Source organism: Alternaria dauci, chromosome 6, assembly GCF_042100115.1.
Source record: "Alternaria dauci strain A2016 chromosome 6, whole genome shotgun sequence".
Classification (NCBI taxonomy): Eukaryota; Fungi; Ascomycota; class Dothideomycetes; order Pleosporales; family Pleosporaceae; genus Alternaria; species Alternaria dauci.
This window is the reverse complement of record NC_091277.1, coordinates 912,448-935,539: the sequence shown is the minus strand read 5'-3', so window position 1 is coordinate 935,539 and position 23,092 is coordinate 912,448. Positions and strand designations below refer to the sequence as shown.

Here is a 23,092-nt window from a genome sequence, read left to right as displayed (position 1 = left end):
TTACAGATTCATGCTGATGCTTCAAGAATGAGCGCCAACTCAAAGTGAAAGCATAGAATAGAAATTCCCGAGTGAAGGTGTATCACATCAGGCCAGCTGTCAATTGTGTGAAGCAATTCCAGAATCATCTATCAGAGCCGTTACGCATGGGGCAGCGGGCGCGCCTGCGGCCCTAGTGGAGAGCTGCATGTGCCCGCACGCCTTCCTAAAGACACCTGGCTTTCACAGTACTAGCATATTTATGTAGCACCTTGCCCTACCCTTCAACCCGTGAACCATTCTCCTCCACCTCCACCTCACCCAAGACCTCTGCTCTACCCTAGACAGCAGGCAAGCAAGATGCGTTTTGCAATTGGCGCTACCGTTGCGCTCGCTGCCGCTGTTGCGCGCGCAGACGACGCCAGCTCTTCCGAGTCCGCGTCTTCCTCGACCTCGGTCGCAAAGCCTACCTTTACTGTACGTCTCGGGGGATGGCTAATTGGCAATTGACTGCATCTAACACACTCTAGCCTACAGAGCTCAAGGCACCTTTCCTCGAGCAATTCACCGACGACTGGGAGTCCCGATGGAAGCCCTCGCACGCAAAGAAGGACGTCAAGGCCGACGACGAGGAGTGGGCATACGTTGGTACTTGGTCTGTTGAGGAGCCCTCCGTACTCAAGGGTATGGATGGCGACAAGGGACTGGTTATCAAGGACAAGGCTGCCCATCATGCCATCTCGGCCAAGTTCCCCAAGGCCATTGACAACAAGGATGACACCCTCGTTGTCCAGTACGAAGTTAAGCTTCAGGGTATGTTCCTCGCTGATTGCTGAGTTGTCGAAATGTTCTAACACGAGTACAGACGGCCTCGAGTGCGGTGGTGCGTACATGAAGCTCCTCCAGGACAACGCGGCTCTCCATGCCGAGGAGTTCTCTAATGCGTCTCCGTACATCATCATGTTCGGTCCCGACAAGTGTGGTGCGACTAACAAGGTACGACTTCTCTGAACATTCCAACGAGCCAAGCTGACTTTTCTAGGTCCACTTCATCTTCCGCCACAAGAACCCCAAGACCGGCGAATATGAGGAGAAGCACCTCAAGAACCCTCCCATGGCCCGTATCGTCAAGACCACCAGCCTCTACACCCTCATCGTCAAGCCCGACCAGAGCTTCGAGATGAAGATTGACGGCGAGTCCGTTCGCAACGGTACTCTCTTGGAGGACTTCACCCCTTCCGTCAACCCCGAAGCAGAGATCGATGACCCCAACGACACAAAGCCCGAAGACTGGGTTGATGAAGCCCGCATTGCTGATCCCGAGGCCACCAAGCCCGAGGACTGGGATGAGGACGCACCATTCGAGATTGTCGACGAGGAGGCCACCATGCCTGAGGACTGGCTTGAGAATGAGCCCACTACCATTCCCGACCCCGAGGCTGAGAAGCCCGAGGACTGGGATGATGAGGAAGACGGTGACTGGGTTCCTCCTACCGTTCCCAACCCCAAGTGCGACGAAGTCTCTGGCTGTGGCAAGTGGGAGCCCCCTATGAAGAAGAACCCTGCCTACAAGGGCAAGTGGACCGCTCCCTTCATCGACAACCCAGCTTACAAGGGTGTCTGGGCTCCCAAGAAGATTGCCAACCCTGATTACTTTGAGGACAAGACTCCGGCCAACTTTGAGCCCATTGGCGCTGTGAGTTGATATCATCTTGATTTTACAGAATCTTTGCTGACGTACCATAGATTGGTTTCGAGATCTGGACCATGCAGAAGGACATTCTCTTCGATAACATCTACATTGGCCACTCCATCGACGATGCCGAGAAGCTCAAAGCCGAGACCTTTGACCTCAAGCACCCCGCTGAGAAGGCGGAAGAGGAGGCCAACAAGCCCAAGCCCAAGGACACACCCAAGTCGCCCTCTGACCTTGTCTTCAAAGATGACCCAGTTCTTTACGTCAAGGAGAAGCTGAACCTTTTCATCGAGATCGCCAAGCGCGACCCCGTTGAGGCTGTCAAGTTCGTTCCTGAGGTCGCTGGTGGTATCGGTGTTATCGCTGTCACCATCTTTGCTATCCTTGCCTCCGTCCTTCTTGGCTCTGGCGCTGCTCCTTCCAAGGAACAGCTCAAGGCCCAGGCAGACAAGGCTAAGAAGACCGCCGTTGATGCCAAAGACAAGGCTGCTGAGGCTGTCACGACCGGAGCGGAGAAGGCTCAGGCCGAGGTCAACAAGCGCACCACTCGATCAAACGCCTCATAGGTAGTTGCAACCATGGCGTGAGAAGTAAAGTACCCACCAAGCAAGTAGGGACTGGGGGCAGAATACCCGAGGGTCGGTTGAAAGGATAACCTTGACTCTCCGCGATTAGGTTCCTGATTTGTAGTATCATATCATTCTGGGATTCACGGCGCTATGACTATGTGTTGAGGGATTGCACCTTAAAATGGGATATGCAGCACCCGGAGTACAGGATGGGAGTAGAAGAATACATTCAGGTTCATTAACAAGCTTTTTACGTGCCAATGTGTGTAGGAGCTCATCCAAATCGAACATATGCGTGAAAGCCAGACTCGGAAGTAGTGCCCATACAAACGCCGTACACGCCGCAGCGGAAGAGCGTTATGGATAAGCCTTCGATATCCATAGACCTCGGGAGGGGGAGTGGGGCCAAGCTCCAGAGCTCCGGGAACAGCTCCTAACGGGCAACTCGGAATCACTTTCCCTTAACAGCCGCAGGCGACGTGGACTCTTCTCTAATCTCGTTCAATTTCCATGTCTTGATTACCCAGAGAACTTGTCCAACTCGCATTGCGTCTTGCGTTGCTCTCCACACCCGGCAATTGACTTGCACCATGTTCTCCCGCACAGCGCTCGCACGCCTCCCAAGACTGACCGCCCGCTCGTCTCTTGCTCGCGCAGCTCCTCTGTGTGCCAGAATGTCGTCGCCAGTCAGCCAAAGTAAAGTTGCCGCACGACGGCTGCACGCCACTGCCCAGCACCTGAAGCCAGCATCGTCTGCAGCGGCCGAGTCGTACCCCATGAACCACGAGCCAATCCAATCGCCCGCAGATACACAAAACTTTGTCGACAACAAGTTTGTAGCTTCAAAAGCGACACAATGGATTGATTTGCATGATCCCGCGACCAACAACCTGGTGACACGCGTGCCCCAGAGCACAGATGAGGAGCTCAAGGCCGCCGTGGACAGCGCTGAGAAGGCATTCAAGCCGTGGAAGGAGACTAGCTTGCTTCACAGGCAGCAGATCTTGTTCAAATATACACACCTGATCCGCGAAAACTGGGATCGGTTGGCTGCTAGCATCACATTGGAACAGGGCAAGACGTTTGCGGACGCGCGCGGTGACGTGCTCCGTGGGTTACAGGTTGCGGAGACTGCCTGCGGTATCACGACGCAGATGACTGGCGAGGTCCTCGAGGTTGCCAAGGACATGGAGACGCGCAGCTACAGAGAGCCATTGGGCGTCGTGGCTGCCATCTGCCCTTTCAGTGAGTACACGACTGGTGGTAGACGAGGGGTGTACTAATGTGCTACAACAGACTTCCCAGCTATGATTCCCCTCTGGACCATCCCCATCGCCGCTGTTACCGGTAACACTGTCGTTGTCAAGCCCTCGGAACGCGACCCCGGTGCCTGCATGATACTTGCTGAGCTTGCTGAAAAGGCTGGCTTCCCGCCTGGCGTCATCAACATTGTACACGGTGCGGCTAGGACGGTTGATTTCATCATCGACGAACCTCGCATCAAGGCGATTAGCTTCGTTGGTAGCAACAAGGCTGGAGAGTACATCTACTCGCGCGCCTCGGCTCAAGGCAAGCGTGTCCAGGCCAACTTGGGTGCGAAGAACCACGCTGCTGTCCTCCCTGACTGCAACAAGAACCATGCGTTGAATGCCATTGCCGGAGCTGCTTTTGGTGCTGCTGGTCAGCGGTGCATGGCTCTGAGCACTCTGGTCATGATCGGTGAGACCAAGGACTGGGTTCCTGAGATCGCTGAGCGCGCAAAGGAACTGTCCATGAACGGTGGCTTCGAGGAGGGTGCAGATCTTGGCCCTGTCATCAGCCCGCAGTCGAAGCAAAGGATCGAAGACCTCATTGCGAGCGCCGAGGAGGAGGGTGCAACCATCCTCCTCGACGGACGTGGTCAAAAGCCCCCGTCCGAGAAGTACGCCAATGGCAACTGGGTGAGTTTGGTCTTGAAAGTATGATGTTGAGCATTACACTGACTGTACTGTGAAGGTTGGTCCTACCATCATCGCCAATGTCAAGCCGCACATGAAGTGCTACACTGAGGAGATTTTCGGCCCCGTGCTTGTCTGCTTGAACGTCGAGACTATTGATGAAGCTATTGACATGATCAATGCCAACGAGTACGGTAACGGTACCGCCATCTTCACTCGTTCCGGTGCGACGGCCGGCCGCTTCCAGCGTGAGATTGAGGCCGGTCAGGTTGGCATCAACGTACCCATTCCCGTACCTGTAAGTTTTTCTTGATTCGACAGGATTATGCACACACTGATAGTGGCCAGCTCCCCATGTTCTCCTTCACTGGCAACAAGAAGTCGGTTGCGGGCGGTGGTGCGAACACATTTTACGGCAAGCCTGGTCTGCAATTCTACACACAACAGAAGACTGTGACAAGTCTGTGGAGGAGTGAGGATGCTGTCGCGACAAAGGCGTCGGTCAACATGCCTACGCATAGCTAGATGACGGGATAGAGAGAATGAAGTAGCGTGCATTATGGAGCACAAAAGACCAAGGATTGATCATGACATGTTGACTAGTCTCAACCTGGATGCAAAGTTGGTCAAGAAAAAAACCGCCGTGTGGCTTGGAATAGGGTACCAAAGAAAGTGGGCCACGCAGTAGCCACACCCCCGCACATGACCCATGTCATGATGATATTTGCATTCAAGGTGCCATTTCCATAGATGCAGATCTCTGATGTGTCTGGAGTGGTATTTTACGCGTGCCGAAAGCGGCAGGATGCGGGCTCGCCAAGGTGATTCCATGCAGCATCCGGTTACACGGCTAGTCTCGCAGCTAGTGTACCGGACCTACTGGTAGTGATGATGAGAAGCCGTACTTGATGCGAGATGCAGCACGAGTGTTGTGTGCGTGTGTGTGAGCAAACGCGGTGCGGCCATGGGCAGATTGTGCAGTGCTGCCAATTGAGAGGTGGCTGTTTGAAGTGCGTGGGATGATGCAGCAGAGTGAATGGTGTAGTGTAGTGAGGTGTGGTGTGTGTTGTATAGTAGTGTTGTTGTCTTGGAGATGGCGGGCTGGCGCTGGCGGGGAGCTAGACCGCATACAACAACAAGACTATTGAAGCTGTCTAAATTTGCCAATGCTAACGGGAGTTGCTTGGATACGAGGGCGTTTGGTGGCGAGGTGCTGCAGGCTGTGCAGCAAGACGTATCGATACTATCCACGTCCTGGCAGGTCAATTGATGTGTACGGGCTGGGGTGAAGGCTGGGAAAGCCACGGCAGATCAGAGGCACAGCGCAGAGAGGACGATAAGAGACGGGCGTGCACGGAAGGCTTGACATGTCTTCAGCTTGCGCGTTTCAGAAGTCGTGCATGGGCTGCGAGACCAATCGGGAGGCATTGTCCGCGCCGTTGATGACGAAGAGCGCCCAACGTGAAAGAGGCCACCGCGCGTCGACCTCAGCACTGGAGCTTGTTCCACTCCAACCCGCCCAACTCTCCGTCTCACTCGAATCCAATTCTTCACCACTCTGCATCCCTTTGCACCCCCACTGTATTCTTGACTCTACCTGTTTGCTTCTGCGACATCGTGCTGTCTCAGCTATTCATTGCAGTACCCACGCCGCGCGCTACGTGCACATCGCGCTCCCACGCCGCTCCGCAATACCCGCTCGCCAGCCTTGCTGGCCGTAGCTTGCTAGACTCTCCGCAGAAAAAACTGGGTATTGCCCGACGCTGTGACAATGGAGCCAGCGGCACAGCAGCAGTCGCGCTCGCGCGGTCTCAGCTTTCATAGTAACAAGAGCAACAAAAGCCGCGACATTGCAACGCCAAAGAGCCCGTCCAAGACCAAGCACGAGCGCAAGGCCAGCGACCACTACGATCCAAACTCAAAGGCGAACCCCAACGCCGCCATGAACGAACAGCAGCCCAGTATGTCATGCTTATCGCCGCCGCCGCCGCCGCCGCCGCTGCTGCTCCCACATGCTCTCTGCTAACCCTGCCCAGTCGCGGAGGCCCTCAGCAAGCCCACCCTCGCCTCTCTGCGCTCCTTCCAGCATACCGACTCGGCTGGTAACCCCATTGGTAAGTTGTACTCTCGTCGTTGTGTATGCCATGTCGTCGCCATCGCCAGCTAACCGCCCTCAGCCGACCCCGATCTCTCCAACCCCACACGTTCGCGATGGGAGCGCCCGCTCGACACGATCCGCTCATTCGAGGCTGCCATTGACGGCGAATATAGACGACGCGCCCAATCCATGCGCGCCGACCAGACTGATGTCATGAGCGGCTACGGAAGCCGACGGAGCAGCTACTACGGCGGCGGCGGCGGCGGATACAACGACCAGAGCCGCTTCTCGACGAACAGCGGTTACTTTCCGCAAAGACAAACCCAGCGTGACAGCTACGCCGATGGTTATGGGCAGGGTGGGCCCGTGGGCGGACAAGCGCGGATGCGATATGGCAATCGCATGCAGTCTGATCCGGGATGGAACAACAGACAAGGCCAGCAAGGTGTCTACCCCGTCAACGGCTACCAACAGTCGCGCGACACAGTAAATACCAATGGCTCCAATGGAAGCCACAGCGACGGCCCATACTCCAATGACCCAAGCAACAGCGAGAACAGCTCCATTGAGAGAGGCATCCCTGTGCAGCCACCACAACAACAAGACATGGGTGCCCAATATGGAATGAACGGATTCGGAAGAGGCCCCATTATGGAGGAGTATGCACAGGGGCAGGGCCAGGGCCAATACTCCCAAGGGCCACCACCGCCAGCTCACAGCATGCCTTCACAAAACGGCATGCTACCACCACCCCCGAAACACGCCACGCAGGCAGCGCCTATTAAACTCGGCGGCGGCGGCGGCCCACCGGCCACCGAGAACACGAGGCCGGCCACGCTGTCCAAGAAGAACAGCGATGCAGGGGAAAAGCGCAAGAGCTGGTTCAAGAGGCGATTCAGCAAAGACTAGGCCTTGAAGCTGAAGGCCAAGTGGAAGGAATACATGGGCTAGCTTCTAGGGCACGGGCTTGCCATGATGACGATTGAATGACTTCCCCATGGCTATTGGAGTCCTCTGGTCAAATCACTGTCACGCCACGCTGCGTATACAGCATGATGGCGTTTCTACGGCGTTTTGGGGGATGCGGGAAGGGTATATACCGTGATTGTCACTCCTTGTCGGTTTAACAGGTGCTGCTGCAATAGAAGCTCGCTCGTTGAGCGGCTAGTAATGTGGTAATCATAATGGGTTGATGAGCAAATTTGACATTTGATCTCATTGTTTTCATGGTGATGTTGTGATGATGCCCTAATACATGACCTATTACGGTCGTCCCATACCAAGGAACTCGATTCCATAAGTCGCGACACTGAAGTTTGTATATACTTGAACGAGCTCATCTGAATAGCTTCCCCTAGCATGCATTGCACTAGCAGGAATCACAACTGTTTCTTGGACTTTTCTGCTTCCTCGCGCATCTCTTCCTGGTCGTCTTTGAATGCCATGACAACGTATGCGATCAAGACGACATTCGCCATGAGTGCTGCCAAACCACCCGCCCATGTTGCGTTGCCTGGACAAAGTCAATACGTCCTATTTCACGACATACATATGGACAACTGACCTTGGAAGACAAAATTGACAGTGAAGAAGTATGTGCCAATTGGCAGCGTGATCATGGCAAAGGTAAAGCTCATCAGCTTCCAGATGACGGATCTGTGGTTGTTGTCAGCCACAGCAATAGTCTCTACTAAAGGCGACTCACGATGGCACTGCCGGAGAGGTGTTGGACGGCTCGGGAGCACCCTTGCCATCGTAGTCTAGGGTCGACTTGTCCCCGGTTACAATTCTTCTGGTCGTCATGTTTCTAGTTGTCGATGGGGCGTGGTGTTCTGTCCGTGAGTGACTGACAGGGCCCTTGGCTGAGCCGCATCGAGTAACGTAATTGAACAGGCTCAGGGCCTGGGAGGTCCAAGCTCAAGAATCTCTCAACGCGTAAAGTGGTCCTCTTAACGCGTGAATTGTTTTTTGGCCATGTCCGTTACAAGGCAAATCCTTCTTTCCCTCGCTGCGCTTCAGAGACCCGGCGCTGTAGTCTGCACGGCTGTGCCCTCTGCTTTGTCCCGTACCCTTCGCCTTTGTTTGCTTGCCTGAGCCATTGTTTTCTGCATCTTCCTTTGCCCTGCTCTTCTACAACTGCGAACGAGGCGGCAAAAGTCGATTGCGATACCACCACCACCTCCTCCTCCTCCTCCTCGGCCGCCGACCAGCTCAACTGCCTACCATAATACCCCCACACAATGTATCGTCGCGATCCCATACTATCCTCTTCACCGCCACCAGTTGCATCGCGCGCTTCTCCTCACAGCGACGACGGGCGCGACACCTACGTCACGCAGCCTACGCAAATCCTTGGAGAGCCTTCTCCCTTTTTCGCGGCGCCGTCTGATAGCACGCAAGCCACGCTTATAGTTACACCGCGCGCCCACCCAGTCCAGCCCACAGCTTCCTCGTCGCAATTACAAGTCCCGCGTTCTTCGCCCGCCCCTCAGCGTTCCTCGCCGCCTGTCATGTCGCCTTCGCAGTCGCAACGCCCATACGGAGGCTACAGCAACCCAATGGCACCACCGGGCACAGGCTTCTTCCCTCCGCAGGCCGTTCGTAAGCCAGTCGTTGATTTGACCTCGGACGATCCACCTGTCGAACGCGACCCGGACGAGGACGAGTCAGAGTACAGAAGCAACATACCCTTGTCCAAGATTGAGATGTCCATGACATCGCGGATAGAGGAGACACCGCAAAAGCCAACTTGGGATCTGTCTAGTTTCAAATACGGCAGCGATCAGTCGCGTAAACGGTCGGCAGAACAACATGGGTCGAGTACACCACCCAAGCGACAGAAACCTATGCAGCAAGGTGGCCCTTCGCGCGCTATACCTATAGATTTGACGGAAGAGAGGGAAATGACAATGCAGGATATCCACGACTTGGGCACCTATGCCAAAGTCAATCGACTGAGGGCTATCTACCCCAATCGCTCTGTCAAACAGCTACATGACGCTTTGACTAAGAAGAAGGGCAACTTCAACGATGCTTCCGAGTATCTGGCGGACCAAGAGTCAGAGGACGAGCTGCTCCGCTCTTCTCCTCCACCAGGAGTGGCCCGCAAAGTCTCGGCGCCAGTAGTGAAGAAGACGGCACAGCGTGGGTTGAAGCAACCTGTGCAATCGCTGCAGAACAAGTACTCCAAGTTGGGCGCGACTCAAAACAGCCCGGTCAAGATCGACAGTCCTGAAAAGGAGCCACCGAAACAGAAACGCAGACTCAAGAGCGGCAAGGATCGCAAGAAGGCCGTGTTCTCGCCATCACCCGAGCCCATACCCCAACGACCGCAACATCAACCAAAGAAGGAAGCGCCAGTTGTGGTCTCTTCCGACGAGGACGAGGGTATCGCTGCAGATCTCGTTGTGGATGACGACTCGGAAGCAGGTGGTTCGGTGGTGGAGAACAACTTTGACGAGAGTGCGTTGTTGAATTTCTTCAACACCTGTACCGTGGAGGCAATGGTCGACTTGTCTAGCCACAAAGAAGACGATATCAAGGAGATTTTCAAGCAGCGCCCATTCACGTCTCTTGACGCTGTTCGCAAGGTCCATGTGGATCTTACGCCAGTGGAGAAGGGCAAAAAGAAGGCGCGCAAGCCACGCATAACGACTGGCCAGCGCCTCGTGGAGTCTACCGAGGGTATGTGGAATGCATACTCTACGATTGACTCCGTTGTTCAGCAATGCGAAGCCCTGGGTAAGCCCATGGTTGCAGGCATGGCACGATGGGGGATCGATATCTTTGGTGCTTCTACCGAAAATGGTGTCGAATTGACAAGTCTAGACGATGGTAGCGACACGAATTCTTCTCGTGACTCAGGCTACCATACCCCCCGGAGTGCAAATGGCAGCGATACCGAATCTAAGAACATACGACACGCGGCTAGTCGCACAAAGCTCTTGACACAACCCGCGAACATGAACAACGACATCGAACTCAAAGACTACCAGGTCGTAGGCCTCAACTGGCTGAATCTCCTATGGAAGACGAAGACTTCGGGTATTCTGGCCGACGATATGGGTCTAGGAAAGACCTGCCAGATCATTGCATTCTTGTCACATCTCAAAGAGCAAGACGAAGGGAAGCCTGCGCTTATTGTTGTTCCTGGTTCGACACTGGAGAACTGGTGTCGTGAGTTTGAGCGCTTTTCCAAGACGATCAACTTTACGCCGTACTATGGATCACAGGCGGAGCGGTTTTCTCACCAAGAGAGCATTCTTCACAATATCAAGCAGAGGACATGCGACGTGATCATTACGACGTACGACCTTACCTTCAGGAAGGAGGACTTGGCCTTCCTCAGGAAGTGCAGGCCCGAGATTTGCATCTTTGACGAAGGACATATGCTCAAGAACGCCAACACGATCCGCTACAAGAGTTTGATGAAGATTCAAGCGACTTGCAGGATCTTGTTGACGGGAACTCCGCTCCAAAACAGTCTTCAAGAGCTCATGTCAATCCTGGGTTTCCTGATGCCACAAGTGTTTTATGGCGACCAGCAGGAGGAGGTTCAGGAGATGCTGCAGATATTATTCAAGCACAAGGCCAAGACGATGGAGAGCGACTCACATAGCTCTTTGCTATCTGCGCAGCGTATTCAACGCGCTCGTACAATGCTGACACCTTTTATCCTTCGGCGAAAGAAGGTACAGGTACTCAAGCACCTGCCGAAGAAGACTTCCCGCGTCGAGTATTGCGATCTTACTGATACACAGAGGACGCTTTACAACGAGCAGTTGACCAAGCAGCGCAAGATCCTTGAAGATCGAGCGGCAGGCATACCCGTCAAGGACCACGCCAACGTCATGATGAAGCTCCGGCAAGCAGCTATACACCCCCTACTGTTCCGCCACCGATACAACAATGACAAGATCCGAAAAATGTCCAAAGCCTGTCTTAAAGAAGACATGTTTGCCGAAAGCAATCCAGACATCATCTATGAAGAACTAGAGCTGTACCAAGACTACCAATGTCACCAACTCGCTTCCAAGTATCGTGCCCTCAAGAAATATGAGCTCAAAGATCACGAGTGGATGGACTCTGGCAAGGTCTCTGCACTACTCACTTTGCTGAAAAAGTACAAGGAGAATGGCGATCGGGCATTGGTCTTCTCCCAATTCACTTCGGTTATGGATATTCTCGGCTGGGTCTTTGACGACCACGATATCAACTTTATGCGCATGGACGGCTCTACCCCAATTCAGGAACGTCAGTCTCTCATGGACGTCTTCTACCAAGACGAATCCATCCAACTCTTCATGATCAGCACGAAGAGCGGTGGTGCGGGCATCAACCTCGCCTGCGCGAACAAAGTCATCATCTTCGACTCTAGTTTCAATCCCCAGGATGATATCCAAGCAGAAAATCGTGCGCATCGTGTTGGTCAGACGAGAGAGGTCGAAGTGGTCAGGTTAGTCACAAAGGGCACGGTTGAAGAGCAGATTTATGCGCTTGGTGTGAGTAAATTGGAGTTGGATAAGATGGTTCAAGGCGAAGACGCGGACGAGGGGGTGAAGGGCAAGGGGAAGAAGAAGGGCGATGCCGCGGCCGCGGGTGAACTGAGTAAAGCGGAAGAAGCAGGTATTGAAGCCGTGGAGAGGATGATGATGGCGCAGCTTAATGCGCCGCCGGCCGAAGATAAGGACAAGGTAGACGAAGGGACCCGTGGCGATGGGGACATTAAAGAGCAGTTCTTTGATGGCTTGAAGAAGGCGGGGTTGAATGTTGCTGCCTGAGCTAGTCCGCTAGGCCAGAGGACGAAGTGCTGTTGGTACAAGTGATCCAGGGCCTGATATCAAAGGCTTCTCTTTTTTGGTTACACGTTGCTCTCTATGTACTGTATAGTAAGGCATCCAGCGTTGGCGTTAGCAAAGCGACTTCTCCGCGAGTGGAGGTTTACAGCAACGTGGGTATTCGATCATGTATATTCTTCTACTACAACTTCAGACTTGAAATGATGTAAAGCACCTCATGTTGCATACAGTGTTGGCGTTTGTAATTTACGCTTGATGTATGGATATGATCTCGTAGTCCTACTTGAACAATCATCCGCGTATCACTGAACAAGACGACCAGCGGTTCGTTTCCAGGACCCCGTTGAGTCTAATTACCAAATACCTAGGTAGCGCCTTGCACATGGGCGGACTTGTTAATGGGAGTGACACTGCGAGGATCTACGGCCATGAATATGACGAAAACATGTTGTTGTGGTAGCGGTGGCACAAATACAAATGTGTTTCTTTGCAAGTGAAGATTTCTACCGTGGTCCGAAGTTTATTACATGTACTTTAATTTATCTATTACTGCAACCATACACTCGAAACTATATACAAAGCCTGTTCAAAGTCTGTTCGCTCCCATACTAGTCCTTCACACTCACACCAGCTTTACTGGCATCCTTAGCACTCTGTTTCTGCGTCTTTGGCGCCTCTGCCTCATCTTCCTCTGAGCTCTCTTCCTCTTCATCACTGTCTTCTTCCTCTGAACTCTCCTCTGCTTCGGCTTCCTTAGCCTGTGTAGCTGGTTTCCCTTTTGTAGCCAATGGTGCGGGTTTCTTCTCATCCTCGCTGTCTTCCTCTTCACTCTCTTCTTCCTCTTCGTCGCTATCTTCCTCGTCTTCTTCGTCGCTGTCTTCCTCTTCATCGCTGCTTTCTTCCGTAGCTGCAGTTACTTTCTTTTCTGTCCCGTCTGGGGCTTTGGCTGCAGTAGTTGGTTCATTCGCATCGTCTTCCTCCTCAGAACTCTCCTCCTCGGATTCTTCTTCTTCGCTGTCTTTCTCCTTTGTTGAATGTATCGGTCCAGCACTAAGCGCAGGGTTCTTCACATCATCGTGCATGGAGGAGGGCCCATGTACAGGCTTCTGCAGATCCGAGAGCTTTGGAATACTCGGCTGTGCAGCAGCCTTTGTACTCTTCGTGCTCTTTGATTTTGCGTCTTTACTCTTTGTGTCTTTGCTACTTGAGGATTTCGATTTTGACTTTGCTGGGGCTTTTCCGAGGCCAAAGAGACCTCCCGTGGGTTTCCTAGCTGACTTGGACTTTGCATCTTTTGAGGATGTAGTTTTTGCTTTGGTATCTTTCGCCTTGGTGTCCTTTGTTTTTGCGTCTTTTGCCTTGGTGTCCTTTGCTTTGGTGTCTTTGATCCTGCTCGGTGTAGCGGCCTTTACGCCTTTGGTCGTCGTACTCGAGGTAGCAGTCTTGGCTTCTGTTTTGGCAGTGGAGGCAACAGGCTTCGTGTCTTGAGTCGCGGTCGGTATAGCAGGCGTCGCAAGCTTCGGCGTCTCAGGTAACGGGACAGATTTCGGCGAGAGGATGCTACCGGGGTCCTCTTTGGTAGGGCTCTTTTTTGACGCCGCTGAGGTCGGTGTGTTGGTCTTCTCTGCCAGCAGCGGGTTTGTAGTCTTGATGTTACTTGGCACGGGCTTCAACGAAGCGGCCTTCTTCGCGGCTTCAGCACCTAGCTCCCGGAGTGCCAGGTTTGTCTCCAGACTAGGCGTGACGACATTCTCCTTCTTTGTAGCTGCGCTTGTGGATGAGAAGGACGAGGTGGTGGTAGCTGGAGCAGCCATAGGTGGGGGCCCGGGTTTCGCGGGGAAGGGCGTGAAGGCTGATGTGACGCCCAACGCTTCTCGGATCTCGTCGTATTCGTTCCATTCTTCGATCTCTGTAATGCCCTACATTGTGCAGATCAGCCTTCCCGTCCTAGCTATGTGATGCATCGTGTACCTACCCCTAAGACATATCCTTCTTTGACTACCAGAGGTAGCTTCTTTCCGCTTGCTCTCCGCTGGAACAGCTTCTTTGCAAGCTCATCAGTCGCAGTATCTACTCCTTTGAACGGGATTTTGTTCGCTCTTAGGATTGTTTCGATTCGCGAGGTAGCTGTGACGATGTGGGACGAGCCGGCGGTCAGGGAGGTGAATAGGTAGATGGTCGGATCATTATCAAAAACACTTGGAGACACGATGTCAGTATTTCTCACATGCATTTCGTGCAGTCACGGCTTACCTGAGCTCCGTCATGGTCGGAACAGCGAAAACAAGCTTGGTGGGTGATGGACCGGTTCGTGATGTGGGCTGTTTGGACGATAGAAACAGAAGGATCAAGACAGTAAACACGTGTATATTGACGAGGACTTTATAGAGCTAGACACGACGTGTTGCGACGTAGTTTCACCAACACTCGAGTTACAGGGTGACGCACGGACTGGACCCTGCTTCTGCGCTACTTAGCGCAGAAGCAGGGGGGTTCTTGGATAGCGATCTCTCGCTATATCAAGGTTCAACAGCGTGTTATCATTGTGTTCGCTCGCTACCGTTCTGTGTAATACCACTACAACACTATCACAACATTTTAGTTAGCACAACATGGCGATAAGTCTGTGGGCAAAATTCCCTCTCGCGCGTTACGGCAGTGCCAATTATAGTCGAGACGAAAGGTCAACGTGCTTGTATTATTGTTTATACCGAGCGTACGACATTACATATAATCAGAAAAATCATAACTAATACTTCGTTTCTCTTGACTAGACATCATCCGGGCGTGGGACCGTTTGAAAATTTGCCAGCAAGAACAGTCATCAGGGCGTCGCTGACTTCGAATTCCTCAAGGACTGCGCCAAAGCTAGCCAATGTCAGTAAATGCTCTGGTCCAATCGTCTGCCTTGTTCTCGACGTACCCGTAGCAGCGAACTTTGGCAAGGAGCTCTGTCTTCACAAGCTCGATGTCTTGCTTGGAAAGATCCCGAATGTTCTCGTCTCGTAGGATCTTCGCCCAGGCCATAATCGGCGTAATCTCCCCGTCAAGGGGCAGACGATTGCTCAGATCGAGCAGTTTCATCAAGTCCGGCATCTTGACGTCCGGCATCTGATGTGGATACTTCTCCTCAGGGCAGTTCGCAATGTGCGCGTCGGGTGGGGCGGTGGCCATGAGCGCATGGCCACTAATATTTTCGTCGGCATCGTGGGCGCGTACCATTAAAAACTGCATGTGGTCCATGCAAGGTCGTTCGAGCCTGTCAGACGCCATCCGTCAGAACAGAGCGTGCAAAGATAAAGAATAACGTACGGAAGTCGAACAGAACGAAGAGGAGAAGAGACGTGAGCGCATTACTGCTGGGGTGGAGGAGAAAGGTAGGGCGATCGGTCGTACGTTAAAACGAAGTCTATCCCAATCTGGTCATAGTCGAGACCATGCTGCTGTTGATGATGTGACTGTTGGGCTTGTTGTTGCAGAGTCAAGGGCTGACCGCTCATACCGTCATGAGAGACTGATCCGCGTGTTGGTGGCGATGTATAGCCAGTCGACGCTGATCCTGTCCCATAGCCTGATACGCTGCCCGTAGAGCTGCCGTAGGCGGAGCTGTCCACTCGGCCCATGCCATTGCTCGCGAGGTTGCAAGTGTCGAAGGAAATTCCATGCGCCACAAGCAGTTCTCTCAGTCGCCGGTTCTCTTCTGCGAAGGCGTCCCGTTCCCGGGAAGCAGCGGCGAAGGTGTCCTTAAGACGTATCACCTCCTGCTCAAGGGCCTTGATATACAGCTCTTTTCTTTCCCGATGCGTTCTTGTCGATAAGTCAGTGCGTGATATCGCGTGTAGCATTCTTGAGCTTACCTCTGTGCCTGGCGGTTCAACTCCTGTCGCCGTGTCAAGGCAGGCTTGCTGTCAGGTTTAGGCCCCCTTCTCTTCGGTGGTTGGCCATCTTGCAAGAATCAGTAATCCGGTGGAGCCTAGACGATGGTTGACAAACCTCTCGTGGTCTTCTTGTCGGTCAGACTCTTGAAGAATCCAAATTGCGCCAAAGGACTTTTTGATTCGCTGCCTGCAGATTGCCACTGCCCTGTACTCTCCATGTCCGACGCAAATCCAGCCAAGCTGCCTCTCCTGCTGCTGCTCATACTCATCTCGGAGAAACACTCGGAAGGTCGACGAGAAGCGGCAGGAGAAGGGTACTCGTTGGCAGCGCCGGGTGGAGGGTAGGTGGGCGCCATAGTCAGCACGTGCGCATCGGGCCAGGACATGTAACGAGCATGCGACATGGTGTTTCGGTCTTATGCGAAGGATTAAGAAAACAAAAAGAAATTAGATATGTGTATGTGTGATGAGCTTGGACAGGAAGTGTAAGTAGTGCAGCCATGTATATGTAGTGTCTCCAGAGCCTTGTATCGACTGAGGCACACAAGAGTTTGCATGCTGGTTTCTCGTTCATGCGCCGTCAACGGCCGGCATGCAGGCGAGCCGTGAGGCACGTGTGCAACGTTCATGCTGATACCGGTAAAGCTTGCCTTGACGAGACTGGTCCTGTCTCTGCAGCATGTTTGTGGGAGTGGGGTGAAGACACAAGAGTGCTTCAACAAGAGCGGACCAATAGTGGAGGGGGACTCCGCGTGCCAAGACAAGGTGTAGGAGTCGCGAAGCGGAGACAAAACAGATCCAACGTCAAAACAGCGAGGGGATTAAAGCACTGTATAACGCCAAGAGAGAGCCAACATACCACTGCTATGGTTGTGATAATTCGCATCCCCAGAGGAGGGGTCGTTCTTGATAGTCGTAGCCATGCTATGTGAGCAGCATTGATCAACTCGCACACGTATAGACAAAATGATTGTCCCTTTCGGCGCCAAATTGGCGGATGGGCTGGCCGTAGAAATACAGTGAGCAATACGCTAGAGATTGGTCAGTCTACAGGTCAACGTTGAACCCCTGCGCACATCCGAAACGTACAGCTGTCTGTCTCGTCGGCGCTCAACTATGACGATTAGACAGGCCGCGGTGAGGCGCGTCTTCTTGGTGGGTTGACCGAGCAAGAAGAATTTAGGCTTACATCAGGTTCTCAATGTTGCCGAGGCTCAATTCAGATCAGTTCCTAGGGCTTCCGAGTTGAAGGGCGATGACGGGGAGATGGACGCAATGGGCGGTCGACGCAATTGAGACAAGCGATGGTGCTCTTGGCGTCGCAGTGTCGGGTGTAGCACAGCAAAGGGCAAGCTGGTCTGGAGGATGTGCCAGGGATAACTCTTACACTTGCAGTGCGATGTTCAACGCGATTTAGTAGCAAGCCAGGCACGAAATAATGCACTACTGTACGCGGTGGAAGATCGTCGGCGGGAACACGGCCCAAGCTAACGATTTGGAATCTGCACGACTCCGGGCCTGGAGGTTGGAAGATGAGGCGGTCAGTGCACAAGATTGAGCCGAACAGCTTTTGGGTCAATCAGAGCCAGGACGCGGAAGCAGCTTTGGAGATCCGCTGGTGTTTAGCGGCTCGAGTCTGCGGCTCTGCGCCTCGTCCGGTCTAGAGCTTGCACATGGCTGATGGTGCAGTGGCGCGATGCGACACGTAATATTCCAGCTTTACAGTGCAAAAAGAAAGGATCGGTACGCAAAATCCAGCGGCTTTCGTGTCATGTACTTCGTTGGAGGCTTGCTGTGGCCACGCTTGGCGGACCTCGACCCCGACAAGTCTCGGAAGCATGATCCTGTGGCGAGTGCATCGGCCTCTACCACACTTCTTTGCGTAACATCCATCCACTTAGAGGGGCGTCATCCTTCCCCGTACGGTCACGTTGTGCAGCACGTGGACCTGTCGACGCAGCCAATCGCCATATTTCCTCAACCCGACCTCTTACGCCATAGCGCGTCTATAGCACTCAGCTCGACACATAGAAATAGAAAGCAGCTAGAAAGCAAATCAGGGTCCGCTAAGATGTTCGATACGACCGAGGCTGTCGATCCAACTTTCATTTCACTACATAGGCTACTCTAGATCGGTTGGGTACACTGCGGACCTTGACCACGCCTTACAGCAGTATCGGAGGCCACTACGGCTTGTTGTCGAGGATCTTCTCAATCTCGTCCATGAGCTCCGGTGTCAACTTGTCGAGCAACTTGAGAGCGCCACAGTTGTCCTTGACCTGTTCGGGCTTCGTCGCACCAAGAATAACTGTAGACACATTCGGGTTTTTGGCTGCCCAAGCAAGAGCGAGCTGAGTAGTGGTGCCTCCTAGCTTTTCCGCAACCTTGGTTAGCTCCTTGACCTTCTTGATCTTAGCCTGTCCCTCTTCACTCTTCAGCGCCTCAATTGAGTTCTTGAAGAATTCGGGGTTCGTGGCGAAGCGGGAGTCCTCGGGAATGCCGTCGTTGTATTTGCCAGTCAGCATGCCTGACGCCTAGAGATTGGTATTTGAGGTCAGTAAATGTGTCGCATGCGGTTCATATAGGGCTATGGTTTACCAGAGGCGACCAGATGGTCGTGCCGTATTGGTACTTCTTGTACAAGGGTGCATATTCCTTCTCGAAACGCTCACGGTGGAAAGCATTGTACTGTGGCTGCTCGACGATAGGGGCGATAAGGTTGTACTTCTCGGCAACATCGCATGCCTCCTGGATCTGCTCTGCAGACCACTCGGAAGTTCCCCAGTAGTATGCCAGGTTCATCTGAATAGTCTGGGTGAAGGCCTCGACAATCTCCTTCATCCCGACGCTAGAGTTACATCAGCTCACAATCGACAAAAAGGCCGGACTGTTGCCTACTCGGGATCGTAGCGGTGAGCAAAAACAACGTCGACGTAAGAATGATCAAGACGCTTCAGAGAGCTCTTCAAGCCCTCGACAATGTGCTTCTTGGATAGACCTCTATCTATTCGTTAGTCAGGTAAAAGTATGCAGAGCATACGTCTTACCTAGTGTTTGGCTCCTTCCTCCGTGTTCCAAAGAAGACCTTCACAGTGGTTTTAGCCTTGAATCATCGCAATTCGACTGTAAGCACATGTTACCTTTGTGGACAAGACATACTCGTCACGCGGCCATTGCAGCTCCTTGAAGGCCTGTCCCATTTCAACTTCACACTCGCCAGCTGCATAGACCTCTGCAGTGTCGAAGAAGTTGATGCCGTGGTTCCACGCTTCTTGCATGCAGTCCTTCACGATGGAGCCTTTTTGAGTTCCTCCATACGTCAACCAACCTCCAAGGCTCAGAACCGATACCTTCAACCCAGCGGGTCCCAGGCGACGGAACTGCATGCTGCGGTTACGTCAGCCGATGCTCGAATGAAACAGATGTAAAGATACGGAGCTTCAGGCTGCAGATTGGTGACGATCTATTCAACCAGCCAAAACATCGTCGCATCACAACAATTGACATGCAACTCACTCCTTGGGGTCAAACTTGCTCTCGACGGCAGGCATTTTTGATATGAGGAACGATCTGATGAAGGTGAAGTTCAGTTGAATAAAGTTTCAATTGCTAGAGCAGAGTGCAATGAGGGGCAGGATGTAATCAAGCAACTTGGTGGGGCAAATGCTCCGGTCGTGGCGGATCAACACCAATGATGTCAACCATTGCAAATGTGGCAGGCAGGTCCGGAGATAGCCTACAAATTCCGTTGCAGCGGCACTTGCAGCTGCTGGAAGGCGGCGGAATAGCCGCGGGTCTCGAAAACGCGACTGGTGGTTCGGGGGGAGGGAGGGAAGTTCTGCTCCCTTTAGACTAAGCGCTGGAGCGGCGCAAATGTCCCCTTTGCTGACGGCTTTTGGAGTGGGGCAGCTGCGGCTGAGGAGCGCTCTGACACAAGGGCATAAGCATGCAGCAGCATTCTTCCGTCCGCAGCCAGCGACGAGACAGGATTTTGCCCTTTGTCGCATGCCTTGTGCCACAAAGTCCACCTGATAATCTTGTTGTAGTGGTACTAGAAGCGGGTTCGACTGCTGTCGGCCAGTGTTGGCAAAAGCTTGATCTCGCTCGTTTCACGTTTCGAAACACCCCCGGCCGGTCATTGACGCACATCCAATCACAGTCGCACAACGCGCATTCACGTGCATTGTGCCTCACCTCGAGAAGTAATGATTGGCAGCCACTTCTCATTGATCTGGCGCCATTGTAGGACAGGGCCCTGACTATCATGCTGATGGGCTATGCGGAGGGTGGCCTTGAGGCGCACCGTCTATATCTTGGCCATTCCCCTTCCTTCACTACACTGCCTCCTCACGGTCTCTCAATCCCTTATTTAGATCACTTGTTTCTGCAGGGCTGAAGCATATTCAATTCAACGTCACTCATTTATAAAACACCCTCTCTCGCCGTTCACTTCAATAGAACATCACAATTCACGAATCCACAAGTGTCCCTCTGTATTTAAGGCCTCCTCACCCTGAACCAGAAACATCTTCCAGAATCTCAACACCTTAGCCTCGGCCCCAGCCTCAGCCTCATCAACCGATCTCTACACTAGAACATCAGACTTCTTTGATTCATCAACCCACAGACAACATGGGTTTCAAGAAAAACATCCTCTTCGCAAGCGCCTTTGCACTGTGCGCCTTTGCAGCACCTATCCCTGACGACTGCCCCGACAACGTCCCAGAGACGGATACAACAGAGTTGACCGCAGCCAACTTGATTGCCATTGCGCCCGCCACCCAGTCTTGCGCTGGTGCAGATTTCCCCGACGAATGTGCCGATGCGACACAAGCCGCTACTGCTCTCAACAAGGCGTTCGACACCTACAAGATCACCGCCAAGGGAGAGAAGGCTGCCATAGTCGCCTATGAGATCTTCGAGAGTGGAGACTTCAAGTACAAGAAAAACCATTACCCAGGCCGTCCTGGTCAAGGCACAAGGAGTAAGTAAAGTCGTTAGGTGGATTACACGTGAAGCACAAACTGACTTTGCTCCCGTTATAGTGATGGCAATGCCACCGTTTGTCGAAAAGTACGCTACCGCTGTCGTTGGCGCAGACGCCGTATCACAAGCAAAGGCTGCTGGAGAAACCGCTGGTCTGGAGGCAGTACTTGCTCTGGTCAACAGCGACGATGAGAAGAGCTTTGGAAGTGCAGCCTGGTTCGTCACCACCCAGTGCAGTGCAGACATCCGGGCTGGTCTTGTCGCAGGCACTGTAGACGGCTGGCACAAGTTCTTAACTGACTGTGTTGGCACAACGCTTGATCCTGAGCGTGACACTCCTTGGACTGCTGCCACAGCTACCATCCAGTAAGGGTATTGAGAAATACTCAAGTTTTGGTTCGATACATAGGGTACTCGTTGCATAGCGCGTTGGCTTTGAAAGGCCTTTTCTATTCTCATTGTTTTATACGAGACCTCTTCGTTATAACGAAATCTCATGACTTGTTTATACAACTACTTTAGATAATGCCAATCTTAAGTGCGCTAGAAATAACGTGTTACAGAGTTTGCATGGTTCTAATTCGACATCGATCTCAAGCATATACTCGTAAATGAAGATGAAAAGATAGAGGGTAGTGATCAGCATTGAAAGAGATTCAAGTTGCGCTCGAGTGTGGACGAAATGTGCTTGGCTGTGAACTAAGTTTTGATAATATGCTAATACATACAGGCCAGCAGGAAACCAAGGCCAGAATAATGCGCTGTCTGAAAAAGAAAGAAGAAATCGCTATGAAGGCTAAATATATACACACAGATATGAGCATCGTGCCCCTCACAAGGACAAGAAACACGACTCCACCATTTCTATCAGAGTGGTGACACCTCTCCCCAAGCACCGATATCCTCTCTGGCCATAGCCTCTCCGCACTCAGGACATGTACACCCATCGAATCCATGCATACTTGCACATTGCTGAACCCATGACTGTACACATCCGACACAAGTTGCAGGGTCGTGCCAGCAGTTTGCCGTTATCCTGCGCTCGCTAAACTGCCATATAGGTCTCGCCGTCTTGCACATAACACATGTGCGTTCAATGGCTGGTGTGTTGCGTCGGGAACTAGGTGTTCCTGCTCGGGGGCTTAGAGAGACGTCGAAGGTAGGGCGCTGATATTGATGTGAAGCTGTGCGGGTAAAGTTTGGTGAAGGTGGGGCGATCGTGCTGCTGCGCTGTGATTGCATCGACACAGGTCGTGATTGCATCGAAACGGGACGTGTTTGCGGGACGTTTTCGACGGGTAGCCGGGAAGGCATTGTGGTTGGTGATAGCGAGTTTCCGCTGCTACGGCGTCGGTCTGCGGATGCAGCAGGGCTCGGAGGGCCATCAGCCCAGGGGGCAAATGGTGCTGGAAGAGGTGCTTCGAGTTGGGTGGATTTAACGCTCAAGTCAAAGGGAGAGTAGGTCGGTGTTGGAATAAGATCGACTGTCGACAGACGTTTAGATGCTGTTGGATCTTGGCTCACTTCGGTTTCGTAGACGTGCAGATTTTCTTCGGTCAGGTTCATTCTCCGTAAGTCTTCAACTACCGTTGCGAACTTTGCTTGCTCATGTGTAGCTGATGAGTCTCTTCTTCTAGCCCCAAAGTTTTTCAACGCTTGCGGTATCGTCGACCATCTGTGTTTGGTTTTCTTTTCTGGCTTGCTCTTTTCCTCAATGGCATCGAAAGCATCCAACGTGGAATGTATCGGCGTCGCTGGCGTCGCTGAGAACACCGGTGGCGGGGAAAATGCAAGCTTTGAAGATGTTACAGGCGTGGGTGGGCCAACTTCGTCATCTCCATATTGCTGGTAAACCATGTCATTCTCAATATTCTCGCCTGAGACAGCTTTCGGTGTACTCCCTGACATGGGCCGAGCTTGGACCATCGGGTAGCTGTTGTTTCTGAGCCCTCGCGAGGAAGCAATCTTAGCGCCCGAGCGATTTCGTTGATGGTAGGTTGCGAAAGACGTAGGCCGCGGTCGTGGTTGCATTGGTGGGCTGTCGACTGCAGTGAAGCTTTGGGGATGGTATGAAATGGGACGTTGCGTTTGTGAGACTTTCGTGTCGTTTATCGGAGGGTACGTCCACTGCGAAGGCTGCACTTGTGGCCT

At 52.9% G+C, this 23,092-nt stretch overlaps 9 protein-coding genes across 9 annotated transcripts; 5 read left to right on the top strand and 4 right to left on the bottom strand.

Annotated features, from left to right (window-relative positions):
- Positions 1-219: 219 nt before the first annotated feature.
- On the top strand, positions 220-2,478 carry ACET3X_006661 (uncharacterized protein). The gene is made up of 5 exons (XM_069452815.1): positions 220-456; positions 510-792; positions 845-975; positions 1,022-1,675; positions 1,726-2,478. Exons 1-5 carry the CDS (start codon positions 340-342, stop codon positions 2,239-2,241), a joined length of 1,701 nt encoding a protein of 566 aa, XP_069305429.1. The 5' UTR covers positions 220-339; the 3' UTR covers positions 2,242-2,478.
- A 356-nt stretch (positions 2,479-2,834) lies between these two features.
- ACET3X_006660 (uncharacterized protein) lies at positions 2,835-4,706 on the top strand (the record flags this gene model as incomplete). The annotated part of the gene is made up of 4 exons (XM_069452814.1): positions 2,835-3,489; positions 3,541-4,184; positions 4,240-4,479; positions 4,530-4,706. 4 exons carry the CDS (start codon positions 2,835-2,837, stop codon positions 4,704-4,706), a joined length of 1,716 nt encoding a protein of 571 aa, XP_069305428.1.
- Positions 4,707-5,674: 968 nt separating this feature from the next.
- On the top strand, positions 5,675-7,474 carry ACET3X_006659 (uncharacterized protein). The gene is made up of 3 exons (XM_069452813.1): positions 5,675-6,142; positions 6,218-6,295; positions 6,359-7,474. The coding sequence occupies exons 1-3, from the start codon at positions 5,953-5,955 to the stop codon at positions 7,186-7,188; spliced, it is 1,098 nt and encodes a 365-aa protein (XP_069305427.1). The 5' UTR covers positions 5,675-5,952; the 3' UTR covers positions 7,189-7,474.
- A 184-nt stretch (positions 7,475-7,658) lies between these two features.
- On the bottom strand, positions 7,659-8,082 carry ACET3X_006658 (uncharacterized protein; the record flags this gene model as incomplete). Its single annotated transcript, XM_069452811.1, has 3 exons — positions 7,659-7,792; positions 7,844-7,935; positions 7,985-8,082. 3 exons carry the CDS (start codon positions 8,080-8,082, stop codon positions 7,659-7,661), a joined length of 324 nt encoding a protein of 107 aa, XP_069305426.1.
- Positions 8,083-8,266: 184 nt separating this feature from the next.
- On the top strand, positions 8,267-12,289 carry ACET3X_006657 (uncharacterized protein). The gene has a single exon (XM_069452810.1). The coding sequence runs from the start codon at positions 8,520-8,522 to the stop codon at positions 12,057-12,059; it is 3,540 nt and encodes a 1,179-aa protein (XP_069305425.1). The 5' UTR covers positions 8,267-8,519; the 3' UTR covers positions 12,060-12,289.
- A 294-nt stretch (positions 12,290-12,583) lies between these two features.
- Positions 12,584-14,483, bottom strand: ACET3X_006656 (uncharacterized protein). Its single transcript, XM_069452809.1, has 3 exons — positions 14,331-14,483; positions 14,053-14,275; positions 12,584-13,996 (listed from the first exon to the last, which is right to left on the bottom strand). Exons 1-3 carry the CDS (start codon positions 14,342-14,344, stop codon positions 12,686-12,688), a joined length of 1,548 nt encoding a protein of 515 aa, XP_069305424.1. The 5' UTR covers positions 14,345-14,483; the 3' UTR covers positions 12,584-12,685.
- Positions 14,484-14,854: 371 nt separating this feature from the next.
- On the bottom strand, positions 14,855-16,878 carry ACET3X_006655 (uncharacterized protein; the record flags this gene model as incomplete). The annotated part of the gene is made up of 6 exons (XM_069452808.1): positions 14,855-14,945; positions 15,001-15,336; positions 15,474-15,884; positions 15,935-16,022; positions 16,071-16,142; positions 16,815-16,878. The coding sequence occupies 6 exons, from the start codon at positions 16,876-16,878 to the stop codon at positions 14,855-14,857; spliced, it is 1,062 nt and encodes a 353-aa protein (XP_069305423.1).
- Positions 16,879-18,141: 1,263 nt separating this feature from the next.
- ACET3X_006654 (uncharacterized protein) lies at positions 18,142-19,506 on the bottom strand (the record flags this gene model as incomplete). The annotated part of the gene is made up of 6 exons (XM_069452807.1): positions 18,142-18,489; positions 18,554-18,803; positions 18,854-18,955; positions 19,003-19,040; positions 19,096-19,342; positions 19,472-19,506. The coding sequence occupies 6 exons, from the start codon at positions 19,504-19,506 to the stop codon at positions 18,142-18,144; spliced, it is 1,020 nt and encodes a 339-aa protein (XP_069305422.1).
- Positions 19,507-20,587: 1,081 nt separating this feature from the next.
- On the top strand, positions 20,588-21,311 carry ACET3X_006653 (uncharacterized protein; the record flags this gene model as incomplete). The annotated part of the gene is made up of 2 exons (XM_069452806.1): positions 20,588-20,939; positions 21,001-21,311. 2 exons carry the CDS (start codon positions 20,588-20,590, stop codon positions 21,309-21,311), a joined length of 663 nt encoding a protein of 220 aa, XP_069305421.1.
- Between the last annotated feature and the right edge of the window lie 1,781 nt (positions 21,312-23,092).

What these genes read in the sequence shown, in the direction of transcription:
- ACET3X_006661 (XM_069452815.1), top strand. Translation starts at nt 340, where the DNA reads ATGCGTTTTGCAATTGGCGCTACCGTTGCGCTCGCTGCCGCTGTTGCG. An exon ending in TCGCAAAGCCTACCTTTACT is followed by an intron (nt 457 to 509) that starts GTACGTCTCGGG and finishes AACACACTCTAG; the next exon opens with CCTACAGAGCTCAAGGCACC. An exon ending in ACTTTGAGCCCATTGGCGCT is followed by an intron (nt 1,676 to 1,725) that starts GTGAGTTGATAT and finishes GACGTACCATAG; the next exon opens with ATTGGTTTCGAGATCTGGAC.
- ACET3X_006659 (XM_069452813.1), top strand. Translation starts at nt 5,953, where the DNA reads ATGGAGCCAGCGGCACAGCAGCAGTCGCGCTCGCGCGGTCTCAGCTTT. An exon ending in CATGAACGAACAGCAGCCCA is followed by an intron (nt 6,143 to 6,217) that starts GTATGTCATGCT and finishes AACCCTGCCCAG; the next exon opens with TCGCGGAGGCCCTCAGCAAG. An exon ending in CTCGGCTGGTAACCCCATTG is followed by an intron (nt 6,296 to 6,358) that starts GTAAGTTGTACT and finishes AACCGCCCTCAG; the next exon opens with CCGACCCCGATCTCTCCAAC.
- ACET3X_006657 (XM_069452810.1), top strand. Translation starts at nt 8,520, where the DNA reads ATGTATCGTCGCGATCCCATACTATCCTCTTCACCGCCACCAGTTGCA.
- ACET3X_006656 (XM_069452809.1), bottom strand. An exon ending in AAGAAGGATATGTCTTAGGG is followed by an intron (nt 13,997 to 14,052) that starts GTAGGTACACGA and finishes TGCACAATGTAG; the next exon opens with GGCATTACAGAGATCGAAGA.